This window comes from Sycon ciliatum, chromosome 2, assembly GCF_964019385.1.
Source record: "Sycon ciliatum chromosome 2, ocSycCili1.1, whole genome shotgun sequence".
NCBI classification, from domain to species: Eukaryota; Metazoa; Porifera; class Calcarea; order Leucosolenida; family Sycettidae; genus Sycon; species Sycon ciliatum.
In genome coordinates, this window is record NC_088644.1 from 28,185,535 (window position 1) to 28,204,807 (window position 19,273).

The 19,273-nt window shown below is 46.6% G+C and overlaps 1 protein-coding gene across 1 annotated transcript in view; it reads left to right on the forward strand.

Annotated features, from left to right (window-relative positions):
- Positions 1-19,273, forward strand: part of LOC135809525 (ubiquitin carboxyl-terminal hydrolase 20-like) — a 30,300-nt gene that overhangs the window by 9,220 nt on the left and 1,807 nt on the right. Inside the window, exons 10-22 of the mRNA XM_065322884.1 lie at positions 954-987; positions 1,190-1,235; positions 6,377-6,491; positions 8,232-8,297; positions 8,499-8,576; positions 9,367-9,415; positions 9,789-9,858; positions 12,124-12,190; positions 15,886-15,924; positions 16,433-16,514; positions 17,557-17,608; positions 17,981-18,037; positions 19,103-19,199. Coding sequence (XP_065178956.1) covers positions 954-987; positions 1,190-1,235; positions 6,377-6,491; positions 8,232-8,297; positions 8,499-8,576; positions 9,367-9,415; positions 9,789-9,858; positions 12,124-12,190; positions 15,886-15,924; positions 16,433-16,514; positions 17,557-17,608; positions 17,981-18,037; positions 19,103-19,199 — 852 coding nt within the window. The remainder of the gene's footprint in view (positions 1-953; positions 988-1,189; positions 1,236-6,376; positions 6,492-8,231; positions 8,298-8,498; positions 8,577-9,366; positions 9,416-9,788; positions 9,859-12,123; positions 12,191-15,885; positions 15,925-16,432; positions 16,515-17,556; positions 17,609-17,980; positions 18,038-19,102; positions 19,200-19,273) is intronic.

The window sequence follows — 19,273 nt, forward strand, 5'->3', positions numbered from 1 at the left end:
AGACTCGGACTGAGTTTTCGGCATCCGTAGGAACGCCACCACGTTGCAAAGATCAAAGGCGCAGATGCAGCTCCTAAGGCGGTGGTGGGAGGTGAGTAGATCAGCCTACCGACAAAGTGGTCAGAGACCGAAAATTCCAAGCTGTAGATGTAGCAACGAGCGAATTGATCGGACAACCCCGGGGAGTGCTAGAACTAGTTATGGAAAGGCGACAATTTTATTGAACCGGAGGAAGTAAGTGCAGCAATCAGCTGCTGCTGGGCCAGGCCTAGTCGGCACATGTGAATTCTCTACGATCGGCTGTGGGCCCTAAATAGCCCTGATCCTCTCCGCACTTGTAGCCTTTTCCAACATGTTGGATTTTTTCATGACTGTCTGGCGAATCAGTGGTGATCGAACGATTGTCCATTAAGTTTCAGCCAATCACTTTTTTCTGATATAAGTTGATGTGAAATGTCACTTATGATGTGTGTGACTTGTCGACTCCCAGTATTTTACAACTCCCCACTTTGCATTGTAAGTATGTGGGATTCACAGAAGCTTTTTTGCGATGCAATGGGCGATACGGCGCGATCTGCGATGGCGGCGTGCGATGCGAACTCGCGAAATGCCATTCACAGAAGAAGTCAGCGATGCGACGCGTCGCCTTGTTGATTTGGCGCGAAGTTCAATGGTGGTGAGCACGTCACCATGGTATTCGCAAATCTACAAGCAACTCTTGAACCTTTGTACAGCTTTGCTGCGGAAAAAGGTCAATATCGTACGCCACATCGCGAAAGTTGAGCCAAGCTCAACTTCTGCGATGGCCCAGTTGCGACAAGTGCGAGAGCTGCGAGATGGCTGCGATTTGGGGATTTCCCGGTTTCGTGGCCGTCGCATTGCAAAAAGGCTCCTGTGAATCCCGCTTTACATTGTATGTGATTTCTTGCTTGTCTCTGTTTCTCTATACTCAGGTGCCAACCAGTATCACTGTGAGAAGTGCAATGCGTAAGTGACCGACTTTACACACGTTCCACTCTTGTAGTGTGCAATCTGAAGATATTTCCGCCCACATACGTCGAGAATAGTCTACAAAGCTGGCTAGTAGTTTGACTTTGTGGCCGTCCTATTAGGAGTTCAGCCGTCTGAAAAAGTACGGTTTTGTTTCTGAGCTGTTGCATGTTGCTTGGGTTCGTGTGTGCGTATGCAGGAAAGTGGATGGTGCTCGCAAGGTATCTCTCAAGAAGCTGCCAGAGGTAAGTTGGTTTGTTGACACGACCTTTGACTGTTCATACTCTTCAGTACTGTAAGTCTACACATTTTCGGCCCATTTAAATTTCGGCCTCCCAGGGCTAAAACGCAGTTCGGCCGTATTACATTTTCGGCCTGTACTGCTGCTGCCTATATACACTATCACACTGCACCTTGCAAAACAGAATTTGGGCCAAATGTGACCAGGCCGAAAGTAGCCAAAAATACAAACGTGACCAGGCCGAAAGTAGCCAAAAATACATATGCGCCGAATATTTGTTGACTTTATATGTATCTATTATTGCACGATTAAAGAGGTCAATATATGAAATATAGAACGAGTAAAAGACCGAGGTCTTTTACGAGGTCTATATTTCATATATTGACCGATTATGAGGGCAATAATAGATTTATCACGACATAGCATACCTAAAACTGTTTTTGCTTTGCAATAGGAAGAAAGGAATACTATTGTAATAGTATAATAGTATGTACATATGCCGTTTACATTGGACATTACTTCTGTGTAAACCGAAGTTTTCAGTTGTCTCTTTGTTGTTGTAGTATGTTCCCCAAGTTCTTTGACTGAGAATCTGACAGTTTGGGTTCAAATCCCAGCATTTGGCTTCAGATTTTTCTTCTTTCAGTTCTCATTTTTTTCTAAGTTGGGGGAAAAGTTCTAAGTCCTCGGGCTAAGTGGTCAATAATAAGTGGTCAATATAAGCGGTCAATATATGCTGATATTTGACCGCTTACAGATCACACGTTTCTGTGGGGGTCAATAATAAGAGAGTGATAAAGTACTGTATAAGCAGAAATATTCGTCTGGAATTTAATTTCGTCTTTTTCGTCCAAGGAGCTTTTGGACTAAATAAAATGCCGGACGGATGTCAATTTGTCCAGCTTTTCAATACATATGATCCATGGATGAAATTTACTAACGGACGAACTCCCTTTCTTTGCAGTTGGACGAAATTATTGACCGACGAATTTTTCTGCCTGTACAGTAATTCATTCTGGGTCGTCCATAATTATCGAATTTTTTCACGAAACGAAATAATTTCGTTATGGGGTGGGAGGGGGTTGACCAATTTCGTTTCAGAAAACTTCGATACATGCACATGGCCGTAGGAGCCGTGACACACTTGCGACTTTTGTTTATGCATGTATATGTCAACATTTTTTTTACGTTCTGAGGGGGAGGGAGGGAGGGGTTGGGTGTAAACTAAAATACTTAGTTTGGTGAAAAAAGTTCGATATTTACGGACGGCCCCTTAATACGAACTCCAACTTCATGGCCCCTTAATAGTTCTTGGTTTATCAAGATTGGTTTTTTGTCTGTTTGAGCACATGTGCAGCCTTGGCTGGCTGTGCATGTAGCTTCAGAAAGATCTTGTCCGTCTTCCAACAAATCACCATCCATGGAAGCTTCATGTGGCTCATGATGAAGGTTCTCCTGTTTGACATAGGTGGTGCCTTTGTGACAAGCAGACATACAAGACTCACCAGCAAGAAAGCAACGCCATTTCTTTCTTGTGCACCTGCCCTTCTGCTTACACACTGGCATGGTACTGCTGGCTTTGAAGTTGGTGATTTTCCGCTATCACAATGCCTACTGGCCTCTCTCAAGGAAACCTTAGGACACGCAGCCCAGCCAATCTCAACCTTCAACTGTCACTCACTGACTGACTTGAACCTAGGTCGATGACACCCAATTCTCCTTGGAAAAGCTCAAGGTCATCCGCCCGGTAGCACGTTTGCAGTACACCTGCACAAGTTCTCAGTCTGTAGAGGCTATTCGAAACCTCCAGCACTACGCCAGGAACTCTTAAAGCATCCACACTTCCTGGGTCAATCCGGGAACCCTGAGGATTCTCCTCAGCAGCGCTGGGCTTTTTCTTCGATGCAGACTCTGGTGCTTGCAATTTCTCGGAGAGTCTTTTCTCCGACAGAGTTTTCGTGGCATCCTCTCTCAAACCATCGATGTCGAGCCGCCAGATGGAGTGGGTGGCATGGACAGTGGCGTTCTGTCCATTATCAACTGCACTGGGACTGGGGATGCCTAGCACGTCCCGTGATTACCAGTGTGTCCCCAGACCACGTGTCGAGGACATTTCGAACGATTTCATTCACAAACTCACGCCCGGTGTCATGGTGCATTATTTTCGGTGTCCCAAAAACAGAGACGGCATTTCTGAAACAGAAGGTAGTAACATAATTCTTCCTTGCGCAGTTCATAACCGTCCGAATGACCACTAGGAAAAGAGGGAAGGGAACGAAAATGTTCGGTGCTAAAATTTCCTAGTGTTCATACTGCAAGCAGTTCTTCAACCTTTCATTAAGTTACTCTACACTGTTCCATCTCTCATTAGACCTGTGGGACACACAGCCCAACCAATCTCAGCCTTCAACTGTCACTCACTGACTGACTTGAACTTAGGTCGGTGACACCCAATTCTTCTTCGAAAAGCTCAAGGTCATCCGCCCGGTAGCACGTTTGCAGTACACCTGCACAAGTTCTCAGTCTGTAGAGGCTATTCGAAACCTCCAGCACTACGCCAGGAACCCTTAAAGCATCCACACTTCCTGGGTCAATCCGGGAACCCTGAGGATTCTCCTCAGCAGCGCCGCGGGACTTTTTCTTCGATGCAGGCTCTGGTGCTTGCAATTTCTCGGAGAGTCTTTTCTCCGACAGAGTTTTCGTGGCATCCTCTTTCAAGCCATCGATGTCGAGCCGCCAGATGGAGTGGGTGGCATGGACAGTGGCGTTCTGTCCATTATCAACTGCACTGGGACTGGGAATGCCTAGCACGTCCCGTGATTACCAGTGTCTCCCCAGACCACGTGTCGAGGACACTTCGAACGATTTCATTCACAAACTCACGCCCGATGTCATGGTGCATTATTTTCGGTGTCCCAAAAACAGAGACGGCATTTCTGAAACAGAAGGTAGTAACATAATTCTTCCTTGCGCAGTTCATAACCGTCCGAATGACCACTAGGAAAAGAGGGAAGGGAGCGGAAATGTTCGGTGCTAAAATTTCCTAGTGTTCATGCTGCAAGCAGTTCTTCAATCTTTCATTAAGTTACTCTACACTGTTCCATCTCTTATTAGACCTGTAAGAAAGTTTCTGCTGGAAGCTTCAGCTGCTCGACGTGGGCGCTCAGACTGTTCATCATTACCAGTTGGATGTACAACACTCTTCTCTTGTATCGTTGACTGGTCTGCATGATCTTCACCGCACTCGATCGGGCATAGAGCAGATAGTGGCCGTGTTATGAACTTCCCTTTGGGCAGGCGCAACTTGGCAGTGTGAACTTGCCCATCTTGGCTTGACGCTAGTTTAGTTATTCGTCCTAATCTCCACGAACCTCTTAGTGTATTACTGTCTTTGATGAAGACAACTGTATTAACTGTAGGCTCAAAGTGGCTAAGACCTCCGGGTTGATTGAGTTTAGTTTGGTAACGTTCCCTCTAACTCAGTAGGTAATCAGTTTCCCAAATATTCCCAAATATTTGTAGATGCTTTTCCCCCAGCTTTCCATTTCTGTAGCAATTCATCTCGAGAAGATAGCTTTCCATAATTGACATCATTGCTTTGTGCTGAGAGTTCTGGTAAACCAGGTTGGTTTGCTTGGGTGTTGATGATAGTTTGTAATTGCAGGAGGGTGTTAGTACATTCTTTCCTAGGCTCTTCCTCATTGAACATTTCACAAGACGAACCAATCGTTCGTAAAAGCCACCCATCCATGGAGAAAATTGTGGAATATAAACCCACTTGTCCATAATTATCGATCTTTTACACGAAGAGAAAAAGTTTTGTTTATGGTGGGTGGGTCAAGGAAAGTTTCGTTTTGAAAAAATATTGATATGTGAGACATCCCGGCATTCTTGCTGTCAAGTCAATCTATTTTTCGTTCGGGCGGGTGGGTGGGGGAGGGTCCTAACTCCTAACTAAGCTTTTTCGTTTCATGAAAAATTTCGATAATGCCGGCTTTATACGATTTGACATTTTCATCTGGCGCGACATTATTCCATGCTTCATTAACAGTAGAATTGACAAGCTTAAATTGAGGAGCATTGTCTTGAGATTGCCTGCAAAGGCCTTCCCCACGCAGAAATAAAGCGTCTCGGGCATAGCGGGAATTGTTCGGAAGACATGTCTGTAATTAGTTCCAATGCCATTGCTCTTATTGCCATACACGTGAAAAGGCATAACCAAACCTTAGGAAATGTCCCGTCTGGTGATCGTACATGTAGGGGATCTGGATCCGGATCCGACCAAAGGATCATAGCCTATGACGCTCCGGGTTGTTTGCTATTGAATGGTGGGTCTTTCCTGCTTCTTTTGGGACCTAAATGGTGTAGATTCGATCAAAAATGAGTGAGTTACAGCTTATCAAAGTCATCGACGGATAGTAGTCGATTTTTGACTGGCCGGGTTAAGGGTTAATAGTTTTCATGGCCAAAGTAGTTTGAGCTACCTAAAAAAATGGTTATGAAATTGTCTGCGCCACTCAGGCTATAGCCCTGGATCCGCCCCTGGACAAAAATGCAATAACACTGAGAAGAAGCACACACTTCAGGCTCTTGAACAACATCTCGAAAGTTTTCACTTGTATACTTTCAAGCCTCATCATCAAGTGAAATACAGGCAAAATCAAATGAACAAGAACAATGGATTAAGTACAGTAGAGAGGGGATAGAAATAGCTCAAGGAAGAAGAGCTGAAACAACAGCGATGCATGTGTGACCCATGTCCATTTGATTTTGCCTGCATTTCACCTGACGATAAGGCTTGAAAGTATACTGGTGAAAACTTTCGAGATGTTGTTCAAGAGCCTGAAGTGTGTCCTTCTTGTCAGTGTCATTTATGAAGCAATGGCTTAAAATATGACACTGACTTTATAAGACTCGGATGGAGAGCCAATGATTAAATTTAAAAAGAAAGGACCAAAATGTTACATGTTATCTGTAGCTTGTGTCCAACTCTTACAGTTATATTAAAGCAATATACCTCCATGGCTTTAAAGGTGTGGACGCACGGTGTGTTTGTGGCCATGGCTTTTGCTTGTTAGTATATTACATGGTGTCTGTGTGGTGTGTGCATGTGTGGATTTATGCATGTGCACGTGTTGACCGCAGATCATGTGCATTCACTTGAAGCGCTTCCGCCATGAATTGCAGTCGTCTTCCAAAATCGGAGAGCCAGTGTCGTTCCCCATGCAGAGCCTTGACCTCCGCCGCTTCCTGTCCGATGGTAAGTGGTGGTGGTGGTGGTGGTGTGTGTGTGTGTGTGTGGTGTGTTCGAGCGTGGGTGTGTGTTCAAGCGTTGGTGTGGGTGTGTGCACTTGCATGTGTGTATGCATGTACATGTATGTGCACTAGTACTTGAAACTGCTTCAGTGCCTGTTTTGGGTGCTATAGCATGTGGCATATGATCATGACCAAGGACTGTGTGGACTGCTGCGTCTAACATGAGCATAGCGTTCCATAATTTGAGTTTTGCATACTGGAGCATTGTAAAATGATACAGTCGTCCCTCTCTAATCCGGCACCTTTTGCTACAGCGTTTTCTGCTGGATTAACGAGGGTGCTGGATTAAGAAATCCTGCCCTCTGACCCGGCCCTACCCAATTGCATGCATGTATCATACGTCAAAACGCAGGGTTTTTCCGTGTCGACCCAAGTATTTGGTGCACTGCTTCATATTCTCAACTGTTCTCCAGGAATATACACAGTGATAAAGTGATAAAGTAAAACAGAGAACATGTTCACATGTACTCTTGCACACACACGCACACACACCTGAAAATTGGCAGGACACTACTCCTTGCTAAAATAAGAAAGTATGGTTGGCTGCTTAGCCGTTGTCTCCTGGACAACATTGACCCTCTTGAGAAGGCCACGCAAGCAGTCGACATCATGCAGGTCGAACGTTGTAGTTAGTTGTAGAACGTCAGTACCGTCGGTCAGTGTCGTGCAATGTTATCGCATGAGCTGATTGTTTAGTAACTGGTGGTGTTAGTGGACAGTATAGCGTAACTTGTAGTTCCTTGGTCTTTCTCTTTGTATAAATTGAGTTAGGGTTCGGAAAAATCCTAACAACCAACCGAACTGAACTCTCCCGCGCGAGATCGAGTACAGTTGTCAACTGAACTGAATTCTGAAGTGGCCCCGCGCGCGCGGCACTGACCAGACTCGCCTAGCCTGGCCTGGCAAGGAGTGCACCTGTACGGTACGCGATTTACGACTGCCGGATTATGAAATCAAACTACGTGAAGTTTGAGCGATTCGTTTCAAAAAGTCACTGCCGGAGGCGGAATTCAAGTGCCGGATTAAGATGTTGAACGAAAAAAATCGGTTTCGTCAGAAAGTGCGCCGGTTGGCAAGGGTTCCGGATAAACAAGTGCCGGATTAGAGAGGGACGACTGTATTACAAAGCTCCAGCGTGCAGAACTCAAATTAGATCTTTAAAGATTGAATGCAGGCAGAGTCTAAATAATACAAAGTAGTGCTGTAATGGATGGTACATAACACCTATCTCAGCGATCTCTGTCGACTCTGCTCGAAGCTCACCAATCCCTTTTGTGTGTGGGAGCAGGCAATGTGTGCTCGATATGTGTCTGGTGCAAGACTCAATCCGTTTTGCGCTTCCTGGCCTTGTTTTGAAAGAGCTCTCTTTCTACTGTGTGTCATCATATTCCTTAGCACAACTTTGGCCATGTACCTTGCAGTTAGACAACTCTATCTTTGCCACTTAGGACTGATATATCAAATGCGTTGCTTTTTTAGATCTTCATTGTGATTGACTTGGCCGCTCACTCTTAGCTCTGCTGATGAGACCTATGGCAGTACAGGAGTTGTGTTGTAGCTCTACACTACAAGAGTAGTTGTACTTGCCTTGTGTGAGCCCTGGTTACTATCGGGTCTCCTTTTTTGGGGGGATTGAATGAAAACTTTATTCTCCTGTGATCTCCCTCCCTATGTGTGTTTTCAGATGCGGAAGAGGAAGTCTCTACATATGACCTCATAGCTGTTGTGTCGCATATTGGAGGTGTAGCGGGTGAGCGTAAATGCTTGACATCAATTCCGTTTGATTGTGCTTATGTTTACATGCGGCAGTTGTTTCTTGGCGCTGTATTGCACATGCAATGCTAGTTACAGTGGTGTGAACTATGACAGATGTATGACGATTGTGTGTGCGTGTGTATGTGTGTGTGTGTGCGTGCGCGCGCACGCGTGTGTGCATGGCATCCTTGCTTAGGTGGCCATTATGTGACGTTTGTGCGCCACTTCTTGTCAAGCAACTGGTATGAGCTTGACGATCTCAACGTTCACCCTGGTTAGTGCTGCCACTCTCCGCTGCCTATTCCACATGTCAGCAATAAGCAGCAGGATTTTTCTGAGTTCTTTAAACTGTTATGATGTTCAGAGATTAATTACCCTAATTTTATACAAAGAAATAGTACTACATTGGGGTATGGGTTGTGAGTTACTAGGGGGGGTTTAGTCCCACGTAATCCGTGGGTACTTTACGTGTGTGTACCACGTGATACTCAGTGACCCACGTACAGACGTTTTCTGATTCACGACATACCGTGTATGGAGGCTCACCTACGTTCCGCCAGAACTTGGGTGAAAATCAGAATGGAGCGCATTGTGCGAGCTGTGAGGGTGCTCAGCTGAAGAAGTTTCCGAAGCACGAAAGCAAAATATTGGGTGAGCTTCCTAGGCCCGGGTAGCTTCGTCTTTCGCTTCATGCTTTTGTTTGTTCTGTGTGACTAAACACAACATTGAAACGTGGGTGCCCTTCATCCACTTTACGTGGATCACCCACGTACGCGTTTCCGTTACGTGGGAACTAAACCTCCCTACTGTCCATCAATTTAACCAGATAGCCAATATCAGAATTATGTGTGCATGTAGTTGTGCAACATGTATATGAGTCACTTGGTGTCTTCCTCATGCCCTCACTCAATCTAACTAATCTCTCTCTCTCTCTCTCTCTCTCTCTCTCTCTCTCTCTCTCCTTTCTACTTGACCGTTTACTAACATGCAAAAGCAGTACGGACTGTCATGTGGTGTCTTTCTCATGTCTGCATTGTTCCTATGTCTTCCTCTTTGTGCCACAGTCACGGAGCAGTATGTTGCTGGTGTGGAAGCGTACATGCTGTTTTACAAGTAAGTATTGTTTGTGCCATCGGTACAGGTTTTGTTCCTTGCATGGTGTTTGTCTGTATCGAATCCCCTCTGCATGGATATCGTTTGTCATTGGAGGAAGACGCTCTGCACATTTGTTGATGCTTCTCTCTCTCTCTCCCTCTCTCTCTCTCTCTCTCTCTCTCTCTCTCTCTCTCTCTCTCTCTCTCTCTCTCTCTCTCCATCCGAGTCTATCCTTGCACACCAAATGGGATGTTGTTGACTTTGAACAGGGATAGGATTTTGTCCAGAACTTCTTTAGAATTCTGTTAGATTTGTGGAGTTTGTAGTCGCTGCATGCTGTCCTACCACACATGCTTGACACTTCTGTTCCTGTTGTCTCTCCTCATGGCAGGAAATCTTCTCCAGAGATGAGCACCGAACGGGCGAATGTGATGCGGCAGGTGGCCAAGGCTGAGTGTGAGGTAGGCACTGCTACGCTCATGCCTCTGCTACTCTTGTGCTGTCAAGTGTCAACTGTACTCTACACTTTACAGTGCATATTCTGACATATGATTCTGCACGTATCGTTATGCTCTTTTGCCAGCAACGGCGAGTAGTTACAGTGTGCCTTCTGCGCGCATGCTCTTGTAGCGGTGTAGAAGTGGAAGTGTTATTACATGTACGACTAACAGTTTTGATGAACAATTTTCTCATCAAAGTTCCAAGAAATGTACATTGACCCAACGCTGTATCCCTGCGAAACAAGAAAACGGTTCTAAGTATGTTTAGCAGTAAAATCACTGCTTGTAATCAGCTGAGTACAATGTCACCACTTCCACTACTCTCCTGTGGCTCGTGGTACATCTGATGCAGCGTTGTGGGCATCCAAGGTATCCAAGAGCCAGCTCCGAATTGGGAGATGTGGAGATTTCCCAGCTTGTAGGATGTCTCTGTGTCCTGGCGGTCTTTTTCAGAGCTACCAAGCATTCTCTAAATGTATCCACCCATTCACCTGCATGTGTCTGGCAACATAGTCCCAGGAACTAGCGACTTAAAGGGGAAGTCCGGTGAAAAATTTAAATTTCACAGTCCGTAGAGTTCGGGGCGCTGAGTCGAATGGTCTTTGTCCGAGGAGGCTGCGGCCTATGGTTCGTCAGATACGCCCAATCGAACAGGTGCGAATTTGAGCGCGCCTCGCCCAGATCCAGGTGATGACGTCACGGCGTGCAGCCAGGTAGCCACACCATCTAGATGTGTACAAAACGGCCAAATTCGGAGCGCGTTCGATTGGGGAACCATTTGTCGCAGCTTCTTCGGACCAAGACCATTCGATTCAGTGTTACAAACACTAGGTACCCTGTGATTTTCAGCTCGGTAAACCTCGAGGTTATACTGTATTTTTAGCCGTTTCCGAGTTGGACTTTTTCCGTCGGCATGCACTGGCCTCTACGGCTCTACAAATTCGCTGCGCGCATGCTAGCACACACTCATCACACACGGAACTACTCCCGCACTGCTGGGGTAGGTACAACAAGACTCAGAAAACTAGTCAACACACGGACTTGTCATGTACTACACTCGTATCAGTCGTATTGAACAGTCATGTAGTCAGAGAACGAGCGTCACTCCTTGCCGGTGCCGGTGGTTGTGCTTTGAGAAAGAAAAATAGTTTTCCGCTCCTGCCTCATTATTTTATGCTACAGCGATGAGTGCACAACCGTGACAAGTGACAAAACAGCGAACAGCTCCCGGACCTAGAACTTTCAGATCCCGTAGCGTTGCGAGCGAAAAGTCGTGCCCGTGGTTCAAAGCAGGGAGTAGTACAATACCACTCCCTGGTTCAAAGAGCCTGCACTGTTCTCCGAGTAGTCCGAAATATGCCAAGTTCGCACCAAAACATCACCATGTAGCAGGCTACTGGAGTCTACGCGAATCGGTATGGAACAACATTTAGAGCACTCGCATCACTCTTCTCCATTTTGGCGACTCTGCTCTCCAGCGATCTGATAATTATATCAGCCTCGTCTGCAATAGCTGCTGCTTCTTCATCAGTCGGAAACTCAGTAGCGCTCACTCTTGACCGGCCCGCGCGGCCATTTCTTCAGCTGAATACCGAGGTTCTCAGCCCAAGACCGAACTCATGAAGGTCAGCCATGGCTGCATCCTCACTCTCACAAGGAGTTACGTCTTCAGAGTCGCTTGCACCACCTACTATGGGTCGCCAAATCATTTGAAATAGCACTGACACTATTGCTTTCACGCACTCCTTTTGAACTAGCTGCACGCTATGACGTTGCGGAGGGTGTGGCGCGGCCGCATGACGTCATGGCGCAGCCCCCGAAACTCAGTTTTTCAAACGGAAATATCTCGAGAACGCTTTGTCGGAGACACGTGGGACCAACACCATTCGACTCAGCGGCCGAAACTCTACCGACCCTGAAATTTAAATTTTTCACCGGACTTCCCCTTTTTAATCCTCAGGAGCAGAGATACTGAGCATCTCCCACACCCTTGATGACACCATCCCTATTTTACAGATTATAATATCAATGCACTGGAAGTGAGTTGATTGCCACTGCACAGTGCACACTGCTTTGTTGATGTTACTGTTAGGCTTATTGCTACCGGTACCTACGGGTATTTATTTGTCTGTCTGTCTGTCCGTCTTTGTGTGTGTGCGTGCGTGCGTGTGTGTGTGTGTGTGTGTGTGTGTGTGTGTGTGTGTGTGTGTATGTGTGTGTCTGCAGCCTGGTCAAGAGATGTGCTTCGTCTCCAGACAGTGGGTGCATAGGTTCAACACTTGCTTTGATCCTGGTGAGTGTTCACTACTCAGACTTCATGTATGTCTTGTTGTATACAGTCAGACATCGCTTAACCGCACACATCCGTTTTTAACAAAATATCCGGGTAGGCGAACACACATACTCTATGTACATGTATGCATGACATATGCTGTTGTTGTTGTTGTTGTTGAAATTTTATTTTGTATCGCAGACCAAACGGGCAATGGTGCCCAATATTATGATGGCGATAAAGTAACGGCCGAGAGCCAAGGATACAACAAGCAAGCCTCCACGAAAGAGAGAAAAACACAGAAAACACAGACTGCAAATACTCAAAAAGAAAAAAGAGAAGGGGAAAAAAAGAAAAAGAAAGAAGAAGAAAGCACAGTTGAGTCACAGTTGAGTCACGACTCCAAGTCCAAGCCTAGATGCTGGCTAACCATAAAAATAAACCTTTAAAAGTCTCTTGAATGATCTATGGCAGGCGAGGGACTTGAACTCTTGGGGCAGGGCGTTCCATAATTTAACAGCAGAAACGAGCGGCCGACAGTCACCAGAGACTCGCCTGGTGGCAGGGACAACATACGCATTTGGATCGTTGATCCGAGTGACGCCTTCAGTCTGGCGACGTAGGCGCTTGGACAGGAGATTACTAATTCTGGCGGTGTGGATACGAAGCATGAGGAGGCGGAGTTTACAGTGGGCGTTTTGGATGATGGGGATGAGGCCTAGACGGGTGTAGATGGGATCTGTGTGGGAGGGGAATGGCTGGTTGGCAACGCAGCGGATACATCGCTTGTCGAGGACCGAAAGCTGATGCCGTTGGTGCGCAGAGAGAACCGAGAAGAAGGCATTAGATCCATACAACATGTCCGGTAGTATTAACGATCTGTAAAATAGTAGGGCTTGTTGCTCAGTTAAGCAGGAGCGAATGGCTCGCAGCGCCGTCAGTTTCTGGGAGGTCTTCCGTGTAATAGTTGCAACTTGAGTCTCCCACCGAAGCTGGGTGTCGAGATGTAGACCTAGATATCGAGCATTTGTGGTCTGAGCTAGGGGATTTCCATTGCATTCTATGTTAAGTAACAAGGGCTGCCTGCGAGACGCATGAAGGGCTAGAACGTGGGTTTTGGAGGGATTTAGTATTAAGCCTCTTTCTTCCAGAAAGTTGGCCAGGTTGGAGACTGAACGGGAGAGGGTTAAATTCAAGAATTCGACGGATTGACTGATGGCGTCTAGCAGGATATCATCAGCAAACAGCTGTGAGTGGGCTGGAGCTGTGATCTGTTCTATTTCCATTGTGTAGATGGAGAACAAAAGAGGACCCAGCACACTTCCCTGAGGAACACCACACTCACAGGGAGAGAGGGCGGACGACTGGCCATTGCTCAGGACGACTCGCTGACGGCGGTCAGTTAGGTAGCTCACGAACCAACTGAGAGCCGTTGAGGTAATACCAAGCTGAAATAGATCTGTAACCAAAATTTGGTGTTTGACCTTATCGAAGGCCTTGCTCATATCGACAAGTACAAGACCTGTATGGCGCTGCTGATCCGCTGCCTCCAAGTATCTGTCTACAGCCAATGTCAGGGCATCTTCTGTGGAGTGAAGTGGGCGATATGCGAACTGGTTTGCGGGGAACAAGGAATTTCCGGAGAGGAACTTACAGAGTCTCGTGTGGACTACCCGTTCTAGGACTTTGGAAACTATTGGTAATAACGATATTGGTCTATAGTTCTTAGCGACAGCTTTGTCGCCTGACTTGAAGAGGGGACGAACATCCGCAATCTTCAGAGATGCAGGAACAACACCAGAAGCCAGAGATGCATTGATTAGTATGGTAAGGGACGGTGCAAGGACAGGAGAACAGTGTTTGAGGATTGCAGCTGGAACCTGGTCGCTGCCTGCAGCTTTGCGCACGTCGATGTTGGAGAGCAGCTTAGCAATCTCTTGCACACTTGCTGGAGCAAATTCTTCGAGGCATTCCTTCTTCGTGGGACCCAATGGGGCTGAGAGACGTAGTGGTCTAGTTGGGTCTGACACAACACCGCTGAATTGGTCACTGAGCTGTGAGACACTGACGGCTGGTGGAACTGAGGACTTGTTACGACCGCTGAGGTAGTTGATGGTCTGCCAGGTTTTTCGTGCGTTGGCCTGACTAGCAGCAAGAAGGTCCCTAAAGTAGGTGGCTCGGAGATGTCGTGACATACGCTTGGCTTCGTCTCGGGCAGAAGTGAAGACATTGCGTAGTGCCGGGTCTGCAGGTGATGCTTTCCACCGTCGATGGGCCGCGTCACGTCGCTGGACTAGGTCATGTAGAGCTGGCGTCTTCCAGGGGAAGGATTTCCGGGTAGGAGCTCTTGGGCGGTGTAGACGGATAGGAGCATGAGTGTTCAAGGCCGCGACAAGTTTCTCCAGCCACATATCCCACATTTCATCTTCTGTCCGCGCAAAGCAGAAGTTCTCTAGATCGCTATTTAGAAGGTGGTGTGCAAATTGACCCATATCAATTCTTGCAATGTTACGGCCACGTCGCACGGTCGGTGTGCAGGACGTTGTGAGTCGCAAATCAAGTGCCAGAGCGAAGTGGTCACTGATTGTACAAGGTACTACGACACAAGAGTTCACATGATCGTCTCCGACCAGAGCGAGATCCAGGGTTGTTTGGCTGCCTTGGGGTCCAATTCTGGTAGGACAGTCCACTTGGTTCTTGATGTCGAAAGAATTACACAGGTGCAGCAAGCTGTTTAGCTGGGGGCTGTCGCGGGAGCTTACATCGACATTGAAGTCTCCAACAAGGACCAGAGGTGATGTGGGAAGTGTGGAGATGACAGTGTCTAGTGCATTCGTCAAGTCTTGCCAGAATTGCACAGGAGTGCCTGGAGGACGGTACACACCACCAAGGAGAACCTTGGAACGCTGCCCACTGACCTCTAACATGAGCATTTCCACCTGGGTGTCAGCCTTCACAATTCGGGCTCGGAGATGATCTCTTACATAAGCTGCTAAGCCTCCGCCATGAGTTGGCCTGTCGCGTCTGACCAGGGTGTAATTCTGTATGCGTAGGATGTCATCGGAAACGGAGGTTGTTAAGAAAGTCTCTGCCAGCATCATTATATCAACTTTATGGGAAAGAATATAATCTTCAATTTCATGCTTTTTATTGAGAAGATGGCAAACATTTAGGAATCCTATTTTGAGGTTACTTTTAATTAATTCATGCTGTAGGGGGTTTACAGTGGGGCAACTATTTCGTGGCTGAAAGATAGGTGCATGAGGGTTCAAGGGTTGAAAGGGGGCTGCGTGAGGATTTAAACAGAACATTTAGTGCTCCTCTGCAGCTCGACCAGTTGCTACACTGTCAGCCTTGAAGCGCCATTCTCTAACTCTGACGTTTGAAGGCCAGAATTCCGGTTCCAGAACAGTAGCCCAACGATTTTCTTCTGGACGGCGAGGGATCCGGATAAAAGAGGACCGGAGAAGCGAGGTCTGACTGTGCCACACATTCACCTGACGGCGATGTTGTCTAAACTCTAAAGGTGTTCTGCTGCTCAGCAACCTTACTTCTGATTGCCTTGATATCTTAGTGTTGACGTAATTGTACCGTCTCTTGCTCTGGCTGGGCTCAGCTCGGTGTCCTTGTGTGGGATGCTGCAATGCTTTGCTTTGAGCATATTGTCTGGTACCTGACTTGTTTGTGTACAATGTTACTTGGATTGTTCTTATTAGGTCCCATCACAAACAAGGACTTCATTTGCGAGCATGGTGGTACGTTTCTCTCTCTCTCTCTATATATATATATATATTAACTGGTTTTGAGGGAAAGAGACAAACGGGAAAAGTCTGAAGAAAAAATCGACTGCCACCACCAGATATATATATATATGCGTCCATGGAGCTATGAAGCCGAGACCTCTGGTCGGCGGAGCTTAATGGGCCCCACCACCACACTCCATCATTCACCCCAGTGTCTGGAGATATGTGGATTTTGTAGAAAAAAAAAAAAAAAAAAAAAATCTCTTCTCTCTCTCTCTCTCTCTCTCTCTCTCTCTCTCTCTCTACATTGCGCTGCCCCAAAGTGGGGATTATTGATAACACCCCATCTTGCAGTTTGTTTTGATCGCCCAGTTTGCCAGTTTGAATTGAATGGACTGTAGTGAGGCATATGATGTTTGTGGTCACCAAACATTCAGTAATCCAATCGTGCCTATAAGTCATGTAATGCTTGGTTCTTCTTCCATGTCTTGTGCTCTGTGTGTACTGGTGGCATGAGTAGGAGCTGGCATCCACACCGCACAGGAGATCTTGCAGATGGTGACGTTTGCTCCGCGTCCTCTATGGGACAGCCTCGTGGACCGGTACGTTACTGTGCATGTACTGGCTAATAAGTCTTGTGTAGCACGTAAGCAGAGTATCCCACCGACCCAACAAAGAGTGCTTTTCGCTGGAGCGTGAAACTCGGAGTTGTAATTTTAGTTTACCCCCCCCCCCCCCCTCTCTCTCTCTCTCTACACTCTACTCTCTACTCTCTACTCTCTCTACTCTGTAACTTGATATGTCTTTGTAGTGCTTTATCATACCCACCCAATTATAGTGCATTCGCCAAATACGGGCCCTGATACACTTAAACTACATGTATGTGTACCATCTTGACGAACTCTCCATGATGGTCCAGGATCGGGCAGCTTGGAGAGGCACCCGGTATAGCGCGCATGCGGTCGATCTCTAGCTGAGGAACAGCAGCGGAACCATGTGTTGCACGATACTGATCAGTAATCATCATCATTAATTTTGTATTGTGTCAATGCGATTTGTCACAATTGTGTCGGAAAAAAAAACGTTTTGCACATGTCTTGATCAATTTTCACTGCATTCACTTCATCTTAGGCTTAAAACAACGGCTATCATATTTCTGACCTATATAAGTGATCGACTTCACCGTCTTGAATACGAATGAAGTGAGACTGTGAAAAAACCTATGGGCCCAGAATTGGCGAATTCACTAAAAATCCATGTACGTGCACGGTCATGTACAAGTTGTTAATTCTTCTAACAAGTGTAGTTGCACAGTGGCAAACCACACTATATCTTTGTAAGCATTAGTTCGCAGCCTGACGATTGGTGCTTTGCCATGAAATTCTTGACTTGCAGCTCTTGGCTTGTTTGCAATCGTGTAAATTTGTAAAGAAACTCTTCTGTCCCGGGGCTTTCGAGCACTGCCCACTGTACATGGTGGGCATGGGGTTGTGCTGTCTAAATTTCTGCTGCTTTATGTAATTGTGTTGGTTTCATGTGTATGTGTGTATGTTTCAGGTACTGTAGTACATGGTGGGCATAGGATTGTGATATCTAATTCTGCTGCTGTATGTCATGTATTGGCTTTTCATGTGTATGTTCTAGGTATGGCGGTGGGCCTCTTGCCACCACGCTGCGCGTTTGCATGGACTGTCGAGTGAGTGACTATAACCTCCGGACTTGTTTGTGCGTGTCCATTCTCTGTGTCTTGTCTTCATCCACTTGTTGTGCTGTGAGCCCATAAGTAAGCAAGTCCACGCATAGTTGAGGGGGCGAGGGTGGGGTTGTTGGGCAGCTCGAGAACCTTTTTTCACATTTCTAAGATAAAAACATGCATGTCTTGATGTGGATGTGCTTACTATAATGCAACATGTGCATATGAGTTTGTGGTGTGTGTGTGTCGCTATCATTGCCTATGGCAATGGGACGTATGTGCATACGTATGTGTGTGGGGGGGGGGGGGGTACTAAGTATGCACTGCAGCCATTGAACAATTGTATTTCCCTTTCGATTATCTTCTGCTACATAGCAATCCTATGATGCCCTATTACGTCGAAGGCACCTGGAATACCAGAAGTTTGCTCTGGTAAGTTGAACAAGAAGAAGAAACAGACCACTGTCACCCCTACTTTAGATCCAACACAAAGAGAAAAGTATGTTGCAGCACCAAGTTATACTGAACTGTTTTACTGTATTCATGCCATACCCTGTCTAACACACCACAGTCACGGGCGTTGGCAGGTATTCCGCATTGATCTGGCCATGGCCATCCTACGGGGATTTTCTTGGAAAATATAATATTATACCAAATAGCCCATATTTTGCTGCTTAAAAAATTGCAAGATTAAGTTATTGGTGTGGCTTTGAACCTGCAACACCGGTTCCGACGCCCCTGACAGTGTACAGTCCTGTCCAACACACCGCAGCCTACAATATACATGTCGTGTGTGTGCGCGTGTGGGTGTGGGTGTGTGTGCTGTCAGACTAGAATTTCATTTTCCCGGCTTGGAATTCTCAGGTCAAATACTAGTATGCTATGAACGTAGCTTACTGTGGCTATGTCCGTTCGCCAAATCGGGGACCCCGATACACTAAAACTATGTGTCTGAAAAAATACTTTCTGTCTATGTAAGGGCATGTTCGTTTGGTAGGGATCGGGATCCAGATCTCAGATCCGTCGGATCCTTCAGAGTCAACTGGACACTTTTTTGGGCCTTGACTGTTTCCATGTTGACGAAGTAATAAAAAGTCGTACTCACCGCACCAGTTGTACAAAAAGTCAACAAGCTCTATCTCGATCCACGTGTGCGTACCACAATGTGTACAAAAACGATTTTACCCGCCATGTACGCACAAATGTTACATTTGGATCCGTTGGATCCGGTCAACCCTGCTCCCTGAGTTGGGTTGACCGGATCCAAATCCGAAGATCCGGATCCGGATTCGACCAATCGAAAGGGTGCGAATCCAGTGGATCCGGTGGATCGGGATCCCAATCCTACCAATCGAACATGCCCTAAGTCGTCGACTTCACGGTCTTGAATAAGAATGAAGTGAGACTGTGAAAAACCTATAGGCCCGGGTTTGGGCCATCATGCATTAGCAATGTGCTGTGCGTTACTCAATGTGTGTGTTGCTTGTGTCACCACAGCTCAACCAGCCCATGCAGGAGGATGGCCAGATTATTTTCTTGGTCGACCGTAACTGGTTCCTGCAGTGGCGAGACTGTGTGCGCTCAGATGACCCGGGTAAGTGCATCAGGCATGCATGTCTGCATGTACTTAGTATGCGTGTGAGTGTGTGTACATGCATACATGTGTGT